General features: G+C 42.9%; 1 protein-coding gene across 2 annotated transcripts in view; it reads right to left on the reverse strand.

Annotated features, from left to right (window-relative positions):
• Mboat2 (membrane bound glycerophospholipid O-acyltransferase 2) overlaps positions 1 to 19,816 on the reverse strand; it is a 126,541-nt gene that overhangs the window by 56,474 nt on the left and 50,251 nt on the right. For both annotated transcript variants that reach the window (XM_026401136.1, XM_026401063.2), the window contains exon 3: positions 19,012 to 19,089. In XM_026401136.1, coding sequence (XP_026256921.1) covers positions 19,012 to 19,089 — 78 coding nt within the window. The remainder of the gene's footprint in view (positions 1 to 19,011; positions 19,090 to 19,816) is intronic.

The following is a 19,816-nucleotide window of genomic DNA, read 5'->3' on the forward strand; positions in this document are numbered from 1 at the left end:
GACTGTTGGTATTAGGTAAGATTACTTTGTCTTTCAGATTACGAAGAATAATATTATAGTTTACAACAACATTTAAGATTTCTTGATGTAGTTCAATATATCATCCAACTAATAGTTCCCAATCCAGCTTTATCTAGTATCTCAAAAAATACTCAGGAACCAAAATTTAAAGCTTTTAGTAATATCAATCATACCTGACAATAATGATTGGGGCAACTGAGAAAGGCAATTATCCACAAAAACACACATCAAGATTTTACCTTATTCTAGGTGCTGCTAAAACCAGGACTCAAAAAAATGTTTTGAGAAAACTTCCTCTGTCTCCCAACCACGTCCCAATTCCAAGGTCTACGGCCACCACAACCAGATGATAAGGCACCTGTATAATCCTTCAGGGTACATTTCAATAAGCAATGTTCCTGCCCAGATCTCCCACTCCATAACCACACACACACACACACACACACACAAACACTCTCTCTCTCTCTCTCTCTCTCTCTCTCTCTCTCTCTCTCACACACACACACACACACACACACACAAATCACTCATCTCTCTTCCATTATATTTCAGGAAAAGTATTTATAAAACATTTATGTAGAAAATTATGGCAGGGGTTCCCAAACAATTCTGTATAGTTCAAAAATAGACAAGAATGCATGAGTTCTTTGCATTCCAAATTTTGGCTCATAATGCAAGTGATCTGAGAAGGAGGAAGAGGAGGAAGATAACCCCGCAGCTGAGCAGGAGCCCAGCAGCTCAGATGGTGAGAAGTCAGGACTTGGAGGCTGGACACACATCAGTGTGCCCTCTGCAGGTATGGGCAGCTCATAAGCAGTCGCTGTATCTTAATTACCTACGACTGTCTGGTGAGGGTCTGAGGACACAATATGAAGCAAGATTTAGTCCTCGTGTTCTTAAGAACAAAGTCTAGAAAGGGAAACGGACAGTCGTCAGGCACCTGGCATAACCTCTGCTGGGCCTCTGTGTCCTCTATTTCACCTCATTTGATACACATCTATTTTCGCATCTTAGTATCTGTAAAATCAAGACTCCCTTCTCAACTGATGCCATGAAATCCTCTTTAGTGGACATAAAATAAAGGTTTATCTGACAATAAATGGCATCTTCTATTTAATGAAATGCAGTATCTCAATCAGTTTTCATTACAATCCCAAGGTAGACATTGTTCTTACTCCCCATTTAGAAATGAGAAAATTGAGGCCAGAGAAGCCCACTGTGCAGATGAACAAGGATGAGAAAGGTGTGGCTCTGGAGGCGGGACTGTCACCAGGGCCCCAGTGTCTGAGAACAGGTATGCACAACGCAGGTGAAGCACATCACACAGGGGCAGAGGCGACTCGTCCTACCTGGGAGAGGGGCAAAGTCTCCATCCCCCAAGCTACAGTGGACAGGGCTGTGAAAGCCCCGCAGGAATTCATGCGGGGGCAGTGCTGCTTGCAAACACAAAGGAGCGAATGTGAAACAGTGGGGCATGTGTGTGGAGCGACAAATGGCTCATTATGGTGGGCAGTCTTGGCGGAGAGTGGAAAAGCAGGCGGGGCTGTCACAAGGGCACCATTAAGCAGCCACACCAGCAGGGACAATATGGGACTTGAAGCAAGGAGGCAAAATCAGACAGACAGCAGAGCACAGGGAGGGTATCCAGGTGTGAACCAGGGAACAGCAGACACAGGAGGAGCTGAGGGGCAGCAGTGAGGGGACTTCAGGAGGGAGAGAACAGCAGCACACGCTCACAGCTGTTTCCTGAGCACTCCCTACCTGCCAGGAGGTGCTGCTTAACACCTGCCAGGTGCAGCTCTGAATGCTTCACTAATGCCAGGTCCTCAAAGTGGCCCAAGAGCCAGAGAAGCACAGACAGCTCTTGTGATGGCTGCCCATGGGAGGAGGAGTGGGGAGGGTGTCGTCCAGCCATCTGGCTTGGCTGTCTGGACGGAGAGCTCAGCCAGAGAGCGTGAGTGTGCGAGAGGAGACCCGGGGCCGAGGGTGAGTTCAGACTTAGATGCACAGGGCAGGGGCCGGGGAGGAATGTACAGGACAAGCCGAAGTGGGGATCTCCTCAGCCCAGAGGCAGCTGCAGACACAGCTCCCAGCTCCCACCCTGTGGTCGCTTCCCCAACTCCTCCAGCTGCCTCTGCACCTCCCAGTTGTCTGTATCCTCATCTTACAACTTTTAATCACAGATCTATACTGTCTGCCAAGGATGGGAGAAGTGAATGGGTTGAACAAGGTGGCTACAATTCAGACTAAGCTCTGAAAAGAACAGGAAAGGGAAGTGAAAAAATGTCACTACAATGACTTTCAAGAGAGCTGGAGGCTTCAGCCTGCTCTCCCTGACTCCACAGGGCTGCCCATGCGCAATAGAGGCCCATGTGCACCCAAGATGAGGTGCCTGGGGGCGACAAGTGCACCCCAGAACAGAAGAGGTGAAGTGCAGGAGGACAGGAGAGCAAAGGGACGCCCCTCCACACCAACTCACAGAGGTGAGAACTGCTGGGCTTTGTCATCCCGACAAAACTGAGAATTTAGAAATATTTGTTAATTCAAATATTTGTTAATAAAAATGACAGTAAATCTATTACAGGCCAACATAAATAACATTTCTTTGAAAAATATATTCCAAAATAAAAGCAAATTGGTGGAAAGAATGGCACTGTTTTACATTCTCTTTAGCGTCTAACTCAAAATAGACAGCTGGATTCTAAAACAGTTCTGCTGCAACATCAAGCCTTCCATTGCCTTCGAAAAGCCCCACTTCCACCTGGAGAGAATGAGATGGAGAGGGCAGACAGTAACGTCCAAGTGTCGACATCAAAACAGTTTCGACTTTATTACCTCCCAAAGGATCTCAGGGACTTCCAGGGTCTCTGGGCCAAACTGTCAAGCAACTCATCAAGAGGCTGGCAAGTCACCCCAGTCAGGGAAACAAAGAAAAAAGCAGTCAGATTGCACCCCAAGACTGGAGGAGTGGTAAGTAGAAAGTGGTGGTGGAGAGATAGGGGAACTGCCCGTGACGGTCGGTCGGCAGGCACAGTGAGTGAGCAAGGACAGCAAGGACCTTTTGTGTTTATTTTTTGTTTTTCAGGTGTAGAGAGGGTAAGCCATATCAGAATCACTGTCTCACTCCCCAAACTTCTGATAAAACCATTAACTCCACAGAGGTGAGAACTGCTGCTACTGAGTCCTCTTGCTCAGGCCTGGAGCAGGATGAGGAAAGTGCCAAGAACCACTGACGTAACCCAATCAAGGCCCAGATAAACCAAGAAACTAACTTGGGAATTAGAATGAACCACCCTTGGGGCTGGGGGGTAGCTCAGTGGTAGAGCATTTGCCTAGCATGTGCAAGGTCCTCCCCTCATCTCAAAAAATTTAAATTAAAAACAAAAACAATGAATAGCTCTAGCTTCTCAACTCAATACCAAACTAAGATCATTCATGTTACTTGCACACAAACCAAGCAATGGTAAAGGAAAACAACCCTAAAAGGATAGAACACTGAGATTCACAGGGAGGATCCACACAGCAGTGAGATGGGAGGAGCCGAGGCTGGTGGCCAGGTACAAGTGGCTTCAGCATTGCAGACTCTGGTACCAACTTAGTTTCTACAGAGGACACGCTGCAAACATACTCAAACTCTGTTTTTCTCCACTGAAAGCTGAGGTCACAGTCTCTAGCCAGGGCAATCATAAATACAAAATGCCAGGAGAGGGGGCAGTTAACGGACATAGCAGTAGTGTCTGCAAATGCTAGGGGCTGATAGAATTTAGTTATTAATAAGACTCTATCAGTAATTAAAGCTGTGATGAGTTACACAGATTTCACCTTGTTTTGCTGGATTTTATTTGTAACTGAATTCAACTACTTTTAGGAAATCTACAGAAAACAGAAGACCATATATTAAGTAAGAACTTGAAGACAACCCTACTGGATTCCTGAAAGCAACACACAGAAAGAGCTTGCCATCCCAGTCACTATGGTAACGAGAGTCTCCTAACCCAGAGGTCACGGAGCAGCACTCATCTCACCTGCAAGGCTCCACACATCCTGCTGACCTTCTGGCCGCCATACAAAAGCTTCCAGCATCTGTGCCACAGACAGTTACTCAGAATCCAGGGCAAGGCAGGACCCTGCTGGGTAGGGAGGCTGTGCATCCCTGTGGGTGGTGGCAGGGCACCACACTGCCTACTGACACACAGGAACCCAAACGTTAAGAACCAGGCAAAGATAGAAAATGGCAGGTGACAGCCAGAAGACAGCGTCTCAAGGAGCAGGATGCTACGGGGCGCACTCTCACAACAGAGGGACTGGGCTGGGAAAACCACCATGGACGGACGGGTGTCGCTCCATCTGCCCAAGATCAAACCAGCCCTAGTGTTTCCCCGGGGAGCTCAGTTTGAGCTTGTTTGTTTGTTTTAAAATATGTAAGGATGAGAATGAAAAGAAACAGGATAAGAAGATATCAAAAACACAATTTAAACAAGGAATGAAAGCGATTAAGTGTAGAACAAAAACGGGATTCTTACATAAAATGCACACTAGAGAGATCAGAGACTGGTTTCAAAAAAAGATCCTGCAGAGTTTTAAATAATCAGGAAACAGAGAATGATGTGTTTCTATCTTTGTACATTATTTTCAATTGATCCCCCTCCTTCAATTTCCTAGAGCAAAAATGAATTCTGAGCTAAGTGTGCTCAATTCAATCATCCTAATTCTATATAATTAGATTTCAGATTTCATACTTTAAAATTTGAGTAGCTACACAAAGTGCCTAACTTAAAGTCATTTCTAAACATCTTAAAGCTCTAGTGTCTAAGAAAAATGTGACAACAGGGCAAGACTTCATCTCCTGCTCTCGCAACAGCCTCTGACCTCCTGGGCTGTGAAAGCACAGCGTCCCACCACAGGCTCTCAAATACCGGCCGCCCCATCCTGGGTCTGTCACCTTCTCCCTATGGCAAGGCACACCAGGGAACCCTGATCTGCAAAGCCCAAGGTCAGTTCCTAGGCCAGGACACACCAGTAATCCCCCCTCCTTCCCACAGGCAATGCTCTCCCAGCTCACCTGCCTCAGCAGTTCACCAAAAAGCCAGGGGCTCTTCAGACCACTGATGCTCCCTCTGTTCAACACATGCTCTACGTAAGAAGTTTTTGTTTGATAAGCTGTCATTAAGACAATGTCACACTGGGCCAGCTCGGGAGCCAAAAGCAAGAAGAGATCACAAGTTCAAAGTCAGCCTCAGCAACTAAAAAATAAAAAGGACTGGGGAATGTGGCTCAGCAAACAAAAAGAAGAAAGTACCAAACAAAAAGAAGAAAGAAAAGAAAGATCATCTATCTAAAAGTATTTTAAAATTATATTTTAGTCAAATGACATTAAAATACTACTTTGAAGTCAGTTTTTTAGTATTTTAATAATCAACCTCAAGCAAATCACTTATAAATATAAAAGTCTGGAAATTTTTAAATAAATTCTAAAGATTAAAAGACCCTCCAATACCACATTTTGTTAAAGATTAAGAAAATGCCAGTCATACAATATCTCAACAGTATCTTACTCTTTCAAAAAAAAAAAAAATCAAGATTTTTATGCCATCTGGTAAGCAAATAAAAAAATGTTTCTCCAACTTAAATTTTAAAATCATTTTAAAAGAATCTCATTAAAAAGCAATCTAACCATCCCAGCAACAAAGGTGAGTTCCTTGGATAATAGACTTCCAGAGCTGCCAGTTTCTAGGTTTGTTTTTGTTTTTGTTTTATTAACCAAGACTGAACCCGGGGGATACTTTACCACTGAGCCACATCCCCAACCTGTTTTGGATTTTTTGTCTGTTTTGAGACAGGGTCTCACTGAGTTGCTTAGGGTTGCACTAAGTTGCTGAGGCTGACTCTGAACTTGAGATCCTCCTGCTTCAGCCTCCTGAGCCACTGGGATTATAGGTGAGCACCTCTATGTCTGGAGCCAGTTACTAGTTTCATGACCAAGTTCAAGTGATTGGATCAAGTGACAAGAATCTCAGTTTCCTCACATGTACAGATAAATACCACCTCCTACCACATAGGATCAACCTAACAGGTAAACAAGATATTTTTTTAAAAAACAAAAAGAAAAACCCAAAAACTCAACAAAGTGCCTAGCCTATAGAAGTCAAACCACCAAGTTTCAAAGTCAGTCCAAAGGCTTCCTGTAAAACCACACTGCCTCCAGTATGGAACCCGCACTGCCCAGGGCTGGCCACGGAGGAGGGCCACACCCAGGCGGAGCTCTCGTCCAGCAAGCCCCAGTTTCTCACTCATGCTTTCTTCCCATCACACTTCCACATGGACCACAGGTTTTATGTAAATAGCACGGGGTCCACGAAGGTCACAGAAGGACAGTGTTCATTATCCACAAGGATGGACTCTTATTTTTTCTTTTAACATTCTGACCAGACTTAAGACCATGATATAAAAGTAAGATTAGTTTCTAGGAAGTACCTAATACCATAATACTCTTATTTTTAATTATTACAACTACCTCATGATTTTAAAATAATGGTATTTTCAAGACCAGAAAGACATATCATCCAATTAGATAACATCTTCAAAGTTCTTTTATTTTTAATTGGATACTTTGGCATATTAGCTATTAAACAAACATTTTTGACTCCTGACCTGGTAGAGCCCCCAGCCCATAAGTAATACATGCAGGTTTCTTTCTATTATAATACATTTAGACATAGTAAAACACCCAAAGTAAACCTTTTCTTTTTTTTTTTAATTTTAATATTTACTTATTTTTTTTTTTTTATTCTTGGCAGACACAACATCTTCGTTTGTATGTGGTGCTGAGGATCGAACCCGGGCCGCTCGCATACCAGACGAGCGTGCTACCACTTGAGCCACATCCCCAGCCCAGTAAACCTTTTCTTTACCAAAGAGGGTGTTGGAGTCTGGCAAGCATCCCTACGTGAATGTAACCCCTACTTCATTCACAAGCCCAGACCTCAATAAAAAAAAATGCTCACCTCGTGTTTTCAAGAATGGCAACTCCTTAACAGGGACTCAGTTTACAACTGGAAATAAAGTTTAGAACTGAAAAACCGCCAAGAGATTCCATAGTGACTAACAGTATAAAGGAATCTGAGCCATGTCCTTCGATCTGATGCAATAATAGTATGTTCTACAGATTTTCAGAAATTCCCTAGGCCAAGTGACTCCCTATGGGAGCTAACAGTATCTGAAAAGCCTACACTGTAAACACAATATGCCAAATGACAACTGCAGTCTTTTGAAACGGGACACCCGCACATTTGCTCTCAGGAAGAATAACTAACCCTACAAAGCCCCACCCAACAAGGGCCCAGGCACCCTCTTGGCGCCTCCATTTCTCCTCAATCTATTTAAGGTCTTTTCTCTCCTTTGGTACTGCTGGAACTCAGGCCTTCACACTTGCTACACCAGGGTTCTACCCATGAACTACATCTCAGTCCTTTTTATTTTTTTTGAAACAGGATCTCCCTAAGTTTTCCAGGTGAGCCTCAAACCTGCCTCAGCTGCGATCACAGGCATGCACCCACACGGCCAATTAGGGTATTTTTTGAAGAACATGTTTTCATAATCACAGTTAATATTAAAACTAACATGGCACAATGATGGACAGCACAGGCCAAATGGAATCAGGCTCCAACCTCAGCTACCACTTATGCCCACTTCTGGTGAGATGGTATTCCACACCCACCCTGGAGGATCCTTAACAGGATAGAATGATGATGCAAACACAGGGCAGACACAGAACTGCTGGAATAGCAACAATCATGAGGACAAGATGAGACTACAAATCAGTTTTAGAACTGCTAACAGTTTTAGTTTAGTATCAGGAATACCAAAAGTACCTGTACCTTTATTCCAAACCTTTGAAAGGCTTTTAAATATGGTCCACAAAGAGTATAAAAGAAAAAGACGTAAAGTCCACTTTCTTTCCTGGCACATTTTATTATGTCTCATGGGATTGTCCTCACTAAAGGTAATACTGTCCCCCTCAGGGTCTGCTGAGCAACTAACCACAGCTAATCAGCTTCATGAGAGCAAATTTTCAAATGGCTTCTGGCTTCTGCCTGCCAGACCACAGTTCCAAGATCCTCCTTCACTCCTAACACAGTGCAGGCAGTTGTGACACATCTTTATCTAAGAACCCGCAATGCAGGAGCCTCTTCAGCCCTGATGGGTGACGTGCTGAGGCAGACCCTGATGCTATCTGCCTTTCAGGGTCACGGTGGGCAGAGAAAAAGGCCAAATGAGCTCAGGTGGCCCCTACTTTCTCTAGCTCCACCAACTGGCCAGTCATGTCCACTGTTCTGTAGTGAGCCCAGGATGGGAAAAGCAAGTAGGGAGAGACACAGGACAGCCACCTCACTGCAAGCCACCCATCAAACAGGGCACTCAAAGCCACCAGCATAGATGCTATCTGGAAAACAGTTACATTCAAGAGACAAGGAGGAGATAATCTCAAGTACTGAGCAGCTACCTTCTATGTGTTCAATAACAGTGTGAAAAGGTGTCCATGTTCTGAGGAGAAGCAACAAGGATCTGTGGTACAGACGGGGGTCACAGGACAGCATGAGCACCTTCAACAAGCCCGTTGGCTTCATCAAGCAGTCAAAAGACCCAGAAAAGAAAGGCTTCATACCAAGTATGACCTCCGAGAACAGTTCATCCAGAAGTTCAAACCCGGGGTCCTGGTAGCCAAACCTCTACCCAGCAAGGGCTCACGGAGCCACCCACACATGCAGTGCACACACCGTGCTCCTGCACATGGCACCGAGTCCACTGCAGGCCCAGGAAGGCCACATCCCAAAGCTAATGGAAATCTAGCAGAGCTTGAAACCCAACTCCTCTCTGGCTTCAAAACAGTGCTCCTAAGACCCATACTAAGGCCACCCTGTGGAAGCCAAAGCTCGAGTTTGATCTTTTCTCATGTCCTACTACGCTGCGCCAATTTTTTTAACATCAATAAAATGGACTTCTGAGGAAAATACCACTTTACTACTTCCTAATATTTTAAAATACTCACCCTGTAGTGTGACTGTTTCTGTCTTACTCCACTGAATAGTCAATGGCTGGGACTCAGTCACCCTCCTTCTCCTCGCTGCCTTTGACACCACTGTCAGCGCAAAAAGTACTGCTGCATGAATGACCGCCCTCAACCAAGTTCAGAGGTGTGGACCACACGGCCATTACCCCTGAGCTTCTGGACATCTTTAGTCACAGGATAAAGACTGATCCAACCTGAGGGAAGCTGAGGCACCTGAGGGAGGTATGAAGTCACTTTCCTGCAGCTCTCTCAGAATAATCCCCCACCAGGGGGCAACATGTTAGATACCCACAATTGACTGCATATACTTACATCTTTCACATTTTTTACATAATTTGTGTTGTTGAAAACCAGTTGCAGGCTGGGGTTGTGGCTCAGTGGCAGAGTGCTTGCCTAGCACACTGTGAGGCCCTGGGCTCTATCCTCAGCACCACATAAAAATAAACAAATCAAATAAAGGTATTGTGTCCATCTGCAACTAAAGATTTTTTTTAAATCAACTGCAACATTACAAAGAAATATTTCAGTTCCATTTCTCATGGCAAAGAAGGTTCTCCACTCTTCCATTTTAATGGCCCACATTTCTGCTATTTAGACTGAAACAATGGCAGTTCCCTTGTGCTGTGTTCCAAACATCTCAAGACTATTTTTTGGAACTCAAAATTTTCCCATAGAAAAGTTAAAAAACAAAAAATGAAATACAAGAAGGTGCCTTGATTCCCACGACCATCCACAAAAGCCTCTTCAGCACAGTAGAATACACAAAGCCCTGTCTTCCTAATGCCAATTCGCTGTGCCTGAAACCCATTGCTATTCCCTCCCTCTCCCATGGCCTAGGTAGGGAGCTCCCTACACGCACCCCTTCCTTACCCCAGCCCACTGCTTCTCCCAATTCTGCTCCCATGGAAACAGGAACAGAAGTACAGCCCAGCAGCAGACGATTCAGATATAAGAATCAGGTGAGGGAGCACTCCTGGGTGCAGAGGAAGGCAGGAGGAGCAGCGACTGCTGGCCAGACTCCTTGGGGGCAGGCCTGTGATGAGCCAGTGGTCCTTAAGGAGCAGAGGCTGTGGCTGGACAGAATGAGATCCGGGAGGTTACCTGACAGGTCTGCTGACACACAGAAGTCATGTTCCGTCCATTCACTCATTCAGTAAAAACTGAGAATGTATAATCTCCTAGGTACTGCACCACACCCGGAAAATAAAACAAGACGACATCACAGAACTTGTAGTCTATGAGGGCAAAATCTCAAAGATCAGTGAGAGAGAGGGTGGGAGGAGGAAGAGCTCTCCAGACAGAACACAGTGAAAAGCTCCTGCGGAAGAAGACAGAATTTCCCAGGAAGGAAAGCAGCTCACCCTGGAGAACAAGGCCAAGTGGCCAGCCAAGGACAGGGAAAGCACGCTCCAGCCTGGATGCATTCTTCTGACTCACGGAGAGTCCCCCAGGTACCAGGCACGCTGCTAGGCCCTGGGGGTGGAACAGCGTATGAGTGAAGGGTTCATGCCCCAACTCACCCACATCCACAGGGGAGGGCAGACCAAGAGTGACATACACACTAACTTCAATCAGGGGTGTGTGACCATGAAGCCAGCATTCAGCACACCTACTACCAGGCCTTTCAATGCTGCTAGCTGGGCCATACGTGAATAGTCATGGGGGGAGTGTGTCCGTTACCAGACGGTGTATTTCTATGAGAAAGGCCATGTGTCTGTTTTTAAATCCTATATACTAAACAAACGCCAGAATAAGGAAGTCAGCCTGTCTACATTCCTCTTACGTGATGAGGAATGTGATGCATCTGCTTCTCCCTTGACAGCACAGGGAACTATTACACAACACTCTTCAGCCCAAGAGAGGGAGGCACTCACAAGTGTGATCTGAGGTGACACTGTCCCCTCCCCAAGCTCGCCTTTCCTCTGTGCCTACCTCACACTCACACACACTTCCCATAATCTCTTACAATCGGCTGCCTAGTAAACCACCACGCCTTGCATTCTGGCCCTCCCGCAGGCTACTGGCTGGCATCAGGCCCTGCCAGGCTACCACTCTGGCCAGCTGAGGCCCTGACTCACAGCACCCTGCCCCTGTTCTCCTGGCTCCTGGGTGGGTCAGCCATTTCTACTTTAAGCTGCACAGGCTTAAAGTGTGCACTCAACACACCTCCCCCCAGCCTCAGCCCTGAGGGAAGAGGCTGAGGGACAGCCTGGCACCCCGTGCAAGGGTCCCAAGTCGGTCTAGTGAAAAGAACAGATGCAGATGTCAATAAACAAACAGACTGACTGCTCAACTAACAGCCCCTGCTGGAATCCTGCCCACCACAAAACCACCAGGTCATCTTCCCACAAAATGAGGCCTGAGATTCGTGCACCCCAAGAGATTTGCTGTGACCCTGGTTCTCACCTATGTATCATACCCGAGAAACCTGTCCCACTGACAAAGCCACTAGAGCTTGAAGCCCCAGCAAATCCCATCACTCACCTCCCCCTGCTCCAGAGTCAGAGGTCCTGTGACCGCTGAGGCCAAAAGGAATGGACAGGGCAGAGCTAGACGGAATCCATACAAGGGGCAGAGCAGGGCAGAAAGTGTCCTAAGGCAGATGAATGGAAGGGAACAGAGACCAGGAGGTGACACAGCTCCCAGCCTCTGGGCCCCAGCTCCAATTAGAGACCACCAGGCCAATGGACCTCAGCTGCTGCCATCCAGGAGGCATTGCTGAGAGCCATAGCCAAGTCGGAATGACACATGGCATTTTTGCCAGAGTGGTAGAGCCATTGAGATGATAATGGTTATGTTAAGCTGTGTATTCAATTGTATATTAGACCCCTGCTGTCCATCTCCACCTGCTACTTTGGAGTTCTCCTGGGGATTCCCACTGGTTGGGGAAGTGCAGGAGGAGGGATTTCTGGTTGGTGTGGTGTGTCCTGGGAGAAGACCACCTGCGTGCATGGCGTTAGCGGGAGTTTGGAAATAAAAGTTTGTTCCTGCTTCAGTGGCTCGTGATTTGTGCCCAGCCAGACTGAGGCAAGGCATGGTCCCTGAAAGAGCAGAAGTGAGGTCAGGAAAGAGTGGCAAGCCCTCTCCCCAGGCAAACTGAGAGCACACACTTTGGAGACAGCTCTAAAGCACAGCAGGATGTCCAGACCAACAGGAAGAGCCGACCTGTACTTCCTAGTCCTGCTGATTATCTAGAAAGACTCCTGTTAGCTGCTATGTGTGATTCCTTTAATAGCAACAGTTTTTCATTTCATAAAAAGGGTAAAGGGCACACTGGCTGTGACAGCCAGGAATGAGTGTTAATCACAGGATGAAATCACTTAAAAGAGCACACCTGGAGTAATGGACAGGGGTACAAGTCCACAATCCCCAGCCCCCAGGCCTGGCTCCAGTTGTCCAGTCATAGAGCGAGAGGCCGGCGGCAGCTCCCCTTCCATGTGTTCTGGTGGCATCAGGAAACAATGAGGTACTGCTATCCAAAAGCAGCAGTGCATGAACTGAGGCATAAGGCAGAGAAAAGGGAGAAAGTCAAAATTGAAATTATGGGAACTCTCAACTTTATTTAGGGCTTTTTATAGGTATGAGGGGGAAAGGTACTGGCACTCATAAACATCTCACATTCTGGGGTTCCAGAAAGCTCCAACTACAGCTTATCAGGAATGACTTTCAGAAGAGAATCTGGAGGGCAGCTGGCACTGTCCCCTACGTATTCAAACCAAGCTGTCCCCAAAGCATCTATTTAAATATCTCAAGAACAAAGCAATATTCCACAAATCACACTGTTATCACAACCTTCCTTGGACCAAAAATGTGCCTTTTCACATTTCAACTAGTAATCCAATCCTGTCTGAGTAATCCAAAGCCCAAACAAACCCTCTCCTTTCCAACACTAGATGGGTGCTACCAGGTCTCCCCTCTAACATCTAGGTTTCCACCCTTTGAGGGTCAATGTTATTTTTGACCCTTCATTCTTATAACTACATTCAGGAAAAATGTGGATGCTTATAAATATTTCTAAATTTGCTAAAATGAGGAAATATTTTAAAAATCCTTAAAACAAACATTTCCAAATGGTACCTCAATTTTAATATTGATCTTTCTGTATGTAATTCCCTTTATAATGCTCATTTTTGTTGGGGAGGCAGGGACTGGGGCAGGAACCCAGGGCCTCTCATCTGCTTTACTGAGGTAAAATTTACATGTCATAAAATATTTAAATTCAATGGATTTTAGTAAATTTACCTTAAGCTCGGTTTAAGAATCCTTCCATCACCCCCGCCTCCACAAATTCCCTCTTTTCCATTTTCAGTCAATCCTCAACCCAAGCTCCAGCTCCCAGCAACCCTAATTTCCTCTTTCATTACAGTCTTCCTTTTGTAGAAACTCGGCACACGTGGGCTCTGGCCTGTGTTCCTCCACTCAGCATGAAGGTTCTAGGAGCCATCCGTGTGTGGCAGGCTCCTGCTCACTGACCAGCAGCGCTCCGCCCAGCGGAAAGACCTGCACGTCTGGGTTGTTTCCAATTTGGGCTATTGTGAATGCACACAATGGCTACTGAACATGCACACACGAGCATCTATGTGGATATGTTTTTGTCTCTGTGGGAGCAGAATTACTCAACTGTATGATAAATATGTGCTTAATTTTTTTAAAAAACTGCCAAACTCTTCCCCTCTTGGGCTGCCCCATTATACTTTCCTGTCCTGTTTTCTCTATGTGATCACCACACCTGCTTCTTAGGGACTGTAAAGTGGTATCTTGCTGTGGTTTTAATTTGTATGACCAATGATCCCAAGTATGTAATCATATGCTTATGTTGCATTTGTTTATCTTTTCTTATGACATGTCTATTCAAATCTTTTGCCCCTTTCTTGATTGGGTTGTTTGCTTAATATGGAGCTGTAATAGTTCTTTAAATATTCCAGATACAATTTATGTTTAAATATTTTTTGTTTAGGCACAGATGGACCCAATACCTTTATTTTGCTTATTTAGTTTTATGTGGTGCTGAGAATTGAACCCAGTGCCTCACACATGCAAGGGAAGCACTCCACCACTGAGCTACAACCCCAGCCCCCAGTTACAATTCTTTAGCAGATAAATTTTTGCAAACTTATTTTAGTCTGTGGCTTGCCTTTTCAGTTTATGAACAGTGTCTTCTGAAGACCAAACTGTTTTATTTTAAATAAAGTCAAAACCATCAATTTTCCTTTTGTTGTTCATCATCACACCTTCACCTAATCCACTGTCAAAAATATTTCCTCCTACAAATGGTAGAATTTCTGGTCTCACATGAAAGTCTCCAATGTATTTTAAGTTAATTTGTATGTGTGTGTTTTAAGGTAAAGGTAAAGATTATTTGTTTGCATGTGTTGTTCAAATGTCATAGTACCAGTATTGAAATGATAATCCTTTGGCACAGTGAACTGCCCTAGCACTTTGGTCAATAATCATTTGACCATATTTTGCTCAGCTAATATGCATGTCTACCTCTACCCCCACACCTGTTGTACACTATTTTAATTACTAGAGCTTTAAAGTAAGTTTTGAAATGAGGTACTGTAAGCCCTCCAACTTTTTCTTTAGGGGCTATCCCAGGTCCTTTGTGTTTCCACTTAAAATTTGAGATCATCTTGTCAGCATCTACAAAGATATCTGTAAGAATTTTAACAGGAATACACTGAATTTATTAATCAAATACAGATAAAATACCATCTTAACAACTTCCAATCCATGAACATGGTATACCTTCGTATATTTATCATGGTATATTTATCTAGGACTTCTTTATTTTCTCAGCAGCGCTTTTCTTTTTTTTTTCAAGTCTTTATACGTGTACTTTGGATAATGATGTCTATCACATTCCACCATCCTTGCTAATTTTTTGCCCCCTCCCACCCTCTTCCCTATCTAGAATTCATCTATTCCTCCTGTGCTCTCCCTCCCCACTCCACTGAGTGTCAACCTCCTTATATCAGAGAAAACATTCAGCATTTGTTTTTTTGGGGATTGGCTAACTTCACTTAGACTCAGCAGTGCTTTTCATTTCCAGTGTAGTTGTCTCATGCTTCATTAAATTTATTCCTAAGCATATTCTTCTTTTTGATGCTATTGTGAATCAATTTAAAATTTTCACTATTAGACTGGCCATATCTCTCTCTCTCTTTTTTTTTTTTTTTTGGAGTATCAGGGATTGAACTCAGGGACACTCGACCACTGAGCCACATCCCTAGCCCTATTCTGCATTTTATTAGAGACAGGGTCTCATTGAGTTGTTTACCACTTCACTAAATTGCTGAGGCTGGCTTTGATCTTGTGATCCTCCTACCTCTACCTCCTGAGCCGCTGGGATTACAGACATGGCCACCGTGCCCAGCTGGACTGTTCATCTCTAATAAAATAACAATTTATGTGTTTATAAGCCTTTACTTTTACCATATTCCTTTTTTGTTGTTTTGAATAACATATTCTTCACTTTCAGTGTTAAATATCAGCTCTAACCTCATTATTCCACTTCCCTTCTACCAAAATAAGTTATACCAAGAGGAAGGCAAACATTTCCACCATCTCTTTAGGAAACTATCTGGTTTAGAACAGTAATTCAAAGTGAGCCATTAATATACAAAGCTCAGATAGTCTACTATTTGTGCTATTTAACATTTAAAATTACACTTAGCAAAAACCAAACTTATAACATTTTTTTAAGTTGGTATAAAGAGTCTCTCTGCTTCCCACTCTTAAAAATCTTAGTTTTCATGTTTGAACAAATTCAACTCACAACCTCTTTTGTAAATAAAACATAACTGAAGCACAGCCATGCTCATTTGTTGTGGCTGTCTTTGAGCTATAACAGTAGAGTGTATATGTTTTACAAGCCTAAAGCCAAAGTTCACTATTTGGTCCTTTACAAAGTCTGCTGTGTGAATCAGGCAAACATTGCACTCTCTTAAATTAAGAAGAATTAATATCCAATGTGTAGCACTACAGAATGTTTGTATCACTGCTTAAATGTCAATCTTGATACCTAATTCCCAATGTGAGGCTATCTGGAGGTGGAGTCTTGGGGATGTGATTGGATCATATGGCAGAATCCTCATCATGAAATTGATGCCCATAGAGAAGAGACCTAGAAAGCTCTCTTGCTCCTTCTACCACGTGAGGTTACAAAGAGAATCTCAATAACTATGAGTCAGAAGCCAGCCTGCACCAGACCAAATCTGTGAGCCTGATCTTACACTGCTCAGCCTCCAGAACTGTGAGAGAAATTTCCATTTTTTATCAGTTTATGGTACTATGTCACAAAAGCCCAAACCAACTAATAAGATATGTAAGAATACTCTGTTCCCTAAATATTTTTCCTTAGTCTTTATCATCTAAACTTTTCAATTATTTTTCCTCAAATTTTTTAAAGTTTATTTGAAAATATTGGCTATTAAAAAAAAAACACTGAATATTAGAATAAGTTAAGTTTCACAAGTAAATTACCTAATATGGACCAGAATAATACAGCCTGTATATGAATGTTGAATGAAGGGAGCTACAAAAAAAAAAAAAAAAATCAAGCTTATATTGTGTCAAAAGATTTTAATTTACACACGGATCTGTTTTAGAGAACAACGATACAATAAACACCTCATAAAGACCATAAAGCAGATAGATTCAAGAAATTTAAAACTGTTGAGTACTCGGAGAAGTACAAATTATTCGTTTTAAACATTTAAAACCCGGCTGTTCAAAAAATATGCATACCACATAAAACTAGACTGAAAGATGTAAGTAGAATTGTATAATACATGGACAATAACTTTGAGCAACACATAAGAATGTTCAAATCCCATCCATCTAGTGTAACTGGGTTGTAGCTCAGTGGCAGAGCTTTTCCTTCATATGCGTGAGGCCCTGGGTTTGATCCTCAGCACCACATAAAAATAAACAAACAAAAATAAAGACATTGTGTCCATCTACAACTAAAAAAAAAAAAATTTAAATGAGCATATATGAGTAACAAGAAAGAAAAAGTAAAGTCAAACACAAAAACATAAATGGGTATAAAATGAAACAGAAGAGACCTTAAAATATCAAAACACACATTTTTCCAGTTAATTATTCCCCTGCTATTTGTTTCCTAATAACAATTCAGATGGCAAAACCCAACTCATCCTAATCTGTTCCATCAGCAGTGTCAGATTCCAACACCTGAATTCTGTTCTAAATGTCAGTTACATATACACAACTATCATTTTCTCTCCGAAAACTTACATAAAGAAAAAACACACAACTATCTGTCTTACCATAAAGATTTTACCCAACTATTTGTCTCTAAAGCATCACTATCCAATAGAATTTTCTGAATAACAGAAAAGTTCTCTATGTTAGTCACATGTGGCTATATAACAACTGAAATGTGACTAGTGTAACTAAGGACCTGAACTGTAAGTTTTAATTAACATATTACATTAAATTAACATTAACCACATGTAGCTAGTGGCTACCATATTGAACAGTACTCATCCAAAGTACTAGAAAGTTAACTTCACAGATTTCTATTGGTTCAGAAAAGAAATAATTTCCTTTTTCTTGCTATGAATTAACTAACCTTCTAACCCCAAGGCATATTACTTCTGCTTTAGCAAGTAAGTAGCACATAAATCCTGTTTTCAGTAACGTAATCTGGTTTTTCTCCTACCATCTCCAGATGAAAAACATACAGCTAGTTTTTATCAGATATCAAGGGTACTGCAGTTTTACTTTGAACCAGCCATCTATACAAGGTTTTAAAAACAGGATCATAAAGGTGCAGATTGCTTCACCTAAAACACCACCAAAATGTTCTTTTTTTCTCTTATAAAAACTAATTCAAGGGCTGGGATTGTGGCTCAGCCTTGCATGTGCGAGACCCTGGGTTCGATCCTATAAAAAAGCACCACATAAAAATAAATGAATAAAATAAAGGTACTGTGTCCAACTACAACTAAAAAATAAATATTAAAAAAATTAACTCAAACTTCAAGAACTTTTAACCATTGATTGATGAAGAACACAACAGAAGGGTGATGAATAGTGTAAACACAGACCATGCAAAATAAAGTGAGACTTAGAAAAGCACTCATCAAAAGCTGCTGGGCTGATTTCTTGTGCAAAACTCTTGCAGACATTTGTGTTTCCAAATTTTGAAAAATAATGGACAAATGTTATATATCACTTGTCAGGTAATATGGAACACTCCAGCAGGAACTGCTAGTATGCTCTGTCCCTGGGTTTTACATTAAGTACCTTTTACATATCTCTATTTCCAAATTTATATCTCTAATCCACCTATCCAGATCCCAATGTGTAGACCCAGCTACCCAACTGCCATTACATGTCTCCAGTTACTTAAAGTCAACATTATTTACTCAACAAATACTTATTGAGTGTTTACTATACACCAAACATTGTTTTAGGGGCTGAATAAATACCCACTTGAAATGCTCTATATCCTCAAAATGACCCCCACTTTCGAGTAAAGTATGGAAGCTGGGACTTCCTTATTTTCTACCCGCACTACCCATCAATCATCCACCCCTTCTAAATTACCCAAGTCTTTCTCCAATTCATTCACTCCACCCCACTTCACTGCTGTCACCTATCGACTAGTGGAGGCAATATGGCACCACAGGACATCTGAAAACATCTGGACTCATGGTTGTCACACTTGGGGGGTGCTGCCAAGATCTTCTAAAGGTCCTTCAGTGCACAGGTCAGTCCTGAACATCAAAGAACTAGCCACCCTAACATGCCAGCAATGCAGAGGTGAGCAGCTGCACTCTAAGTGACTGGAAGTGATGCGTAGCACCAACTCAGCAGTTTTCCCCTTAAGGAATCATGATTCAGAATTATTTTTAGTATAACAAATAAAATTCTCTGAGTTGAGTACTCACTTGTGCATGCTCTCCACTCCTATTATGATCATGATGCAGTAGGAAATCCCACTTTGCACAAGAAAATGTAAGGCATACCTGTAACAAAGTAAGAGTCCTGTTAGAAGAAGTCACAGACATTGAGCTCAAATAACTTAAGCTAACAAATACTTAGACAGAACCCAGAACATTCCCAGATTAAAAAAATAAGGAACAAAACCTACAAAGCCAAAAATTCACTGGAGAAGTAGTCCCATGTTCAGCCCCAGAAACTGGAAACCAACCCCTAAACACTACACTCAGTGGCCCAGGATTCCATGTCTCCCAGCAACAGGAAGCAGGGTGGGGTCTGTGGCTCAAGGACCACAGCCTTCCTCCTACTCAAGCCAGTGAGTGAAGGGCAGCGTTCAAGGAAGCCCTGCACAACATCCACTGTTCCCAAGCTGCCTTCTCCAACCCTAGCTTGACTCTGCCTTTCTCTGTTGAACAACTGTACTCACAATACAACAAAAAGCACTGAGTATTAGCACTTACTAAAAAATGAGTATGCCCAAATCTATTCACAAAACAATTCTAATAAATTTAGAATACATTTGTCATCTGATAATTTGCTGTAATGTATCTACAAGACACTCTGGCTTACATGGAAGCATTTTCTAATATCTTAATGTAGAAATCAACAAATGAGAGAATTTATCCATTCATTTCACAAAATTCAGGCAACATAGGATTAGGATCTCTGGGATTAAAATCCATCACACCATCACTGAGGTCACGCATGTGCGTGCACCCTCTTTCAATCTTTCTCCTTTGGTGGCATCAATAA

The sequence above is a fragment of the Urocitellus parryii genome, chromosome 12, assembly GCF_045843805.1.
Source record: "Urocitellus parryii isolate mUroPar1 chromosome 12, mUroPar1.hap1, whole genome shotgun sequence".
Classification (NCBI taxonomy): Eukaryota; Metazoa; Chordata; class Mammalia; order Rodentia; family Sciuridae; genus Urocitellus; species Urocitellus parryii.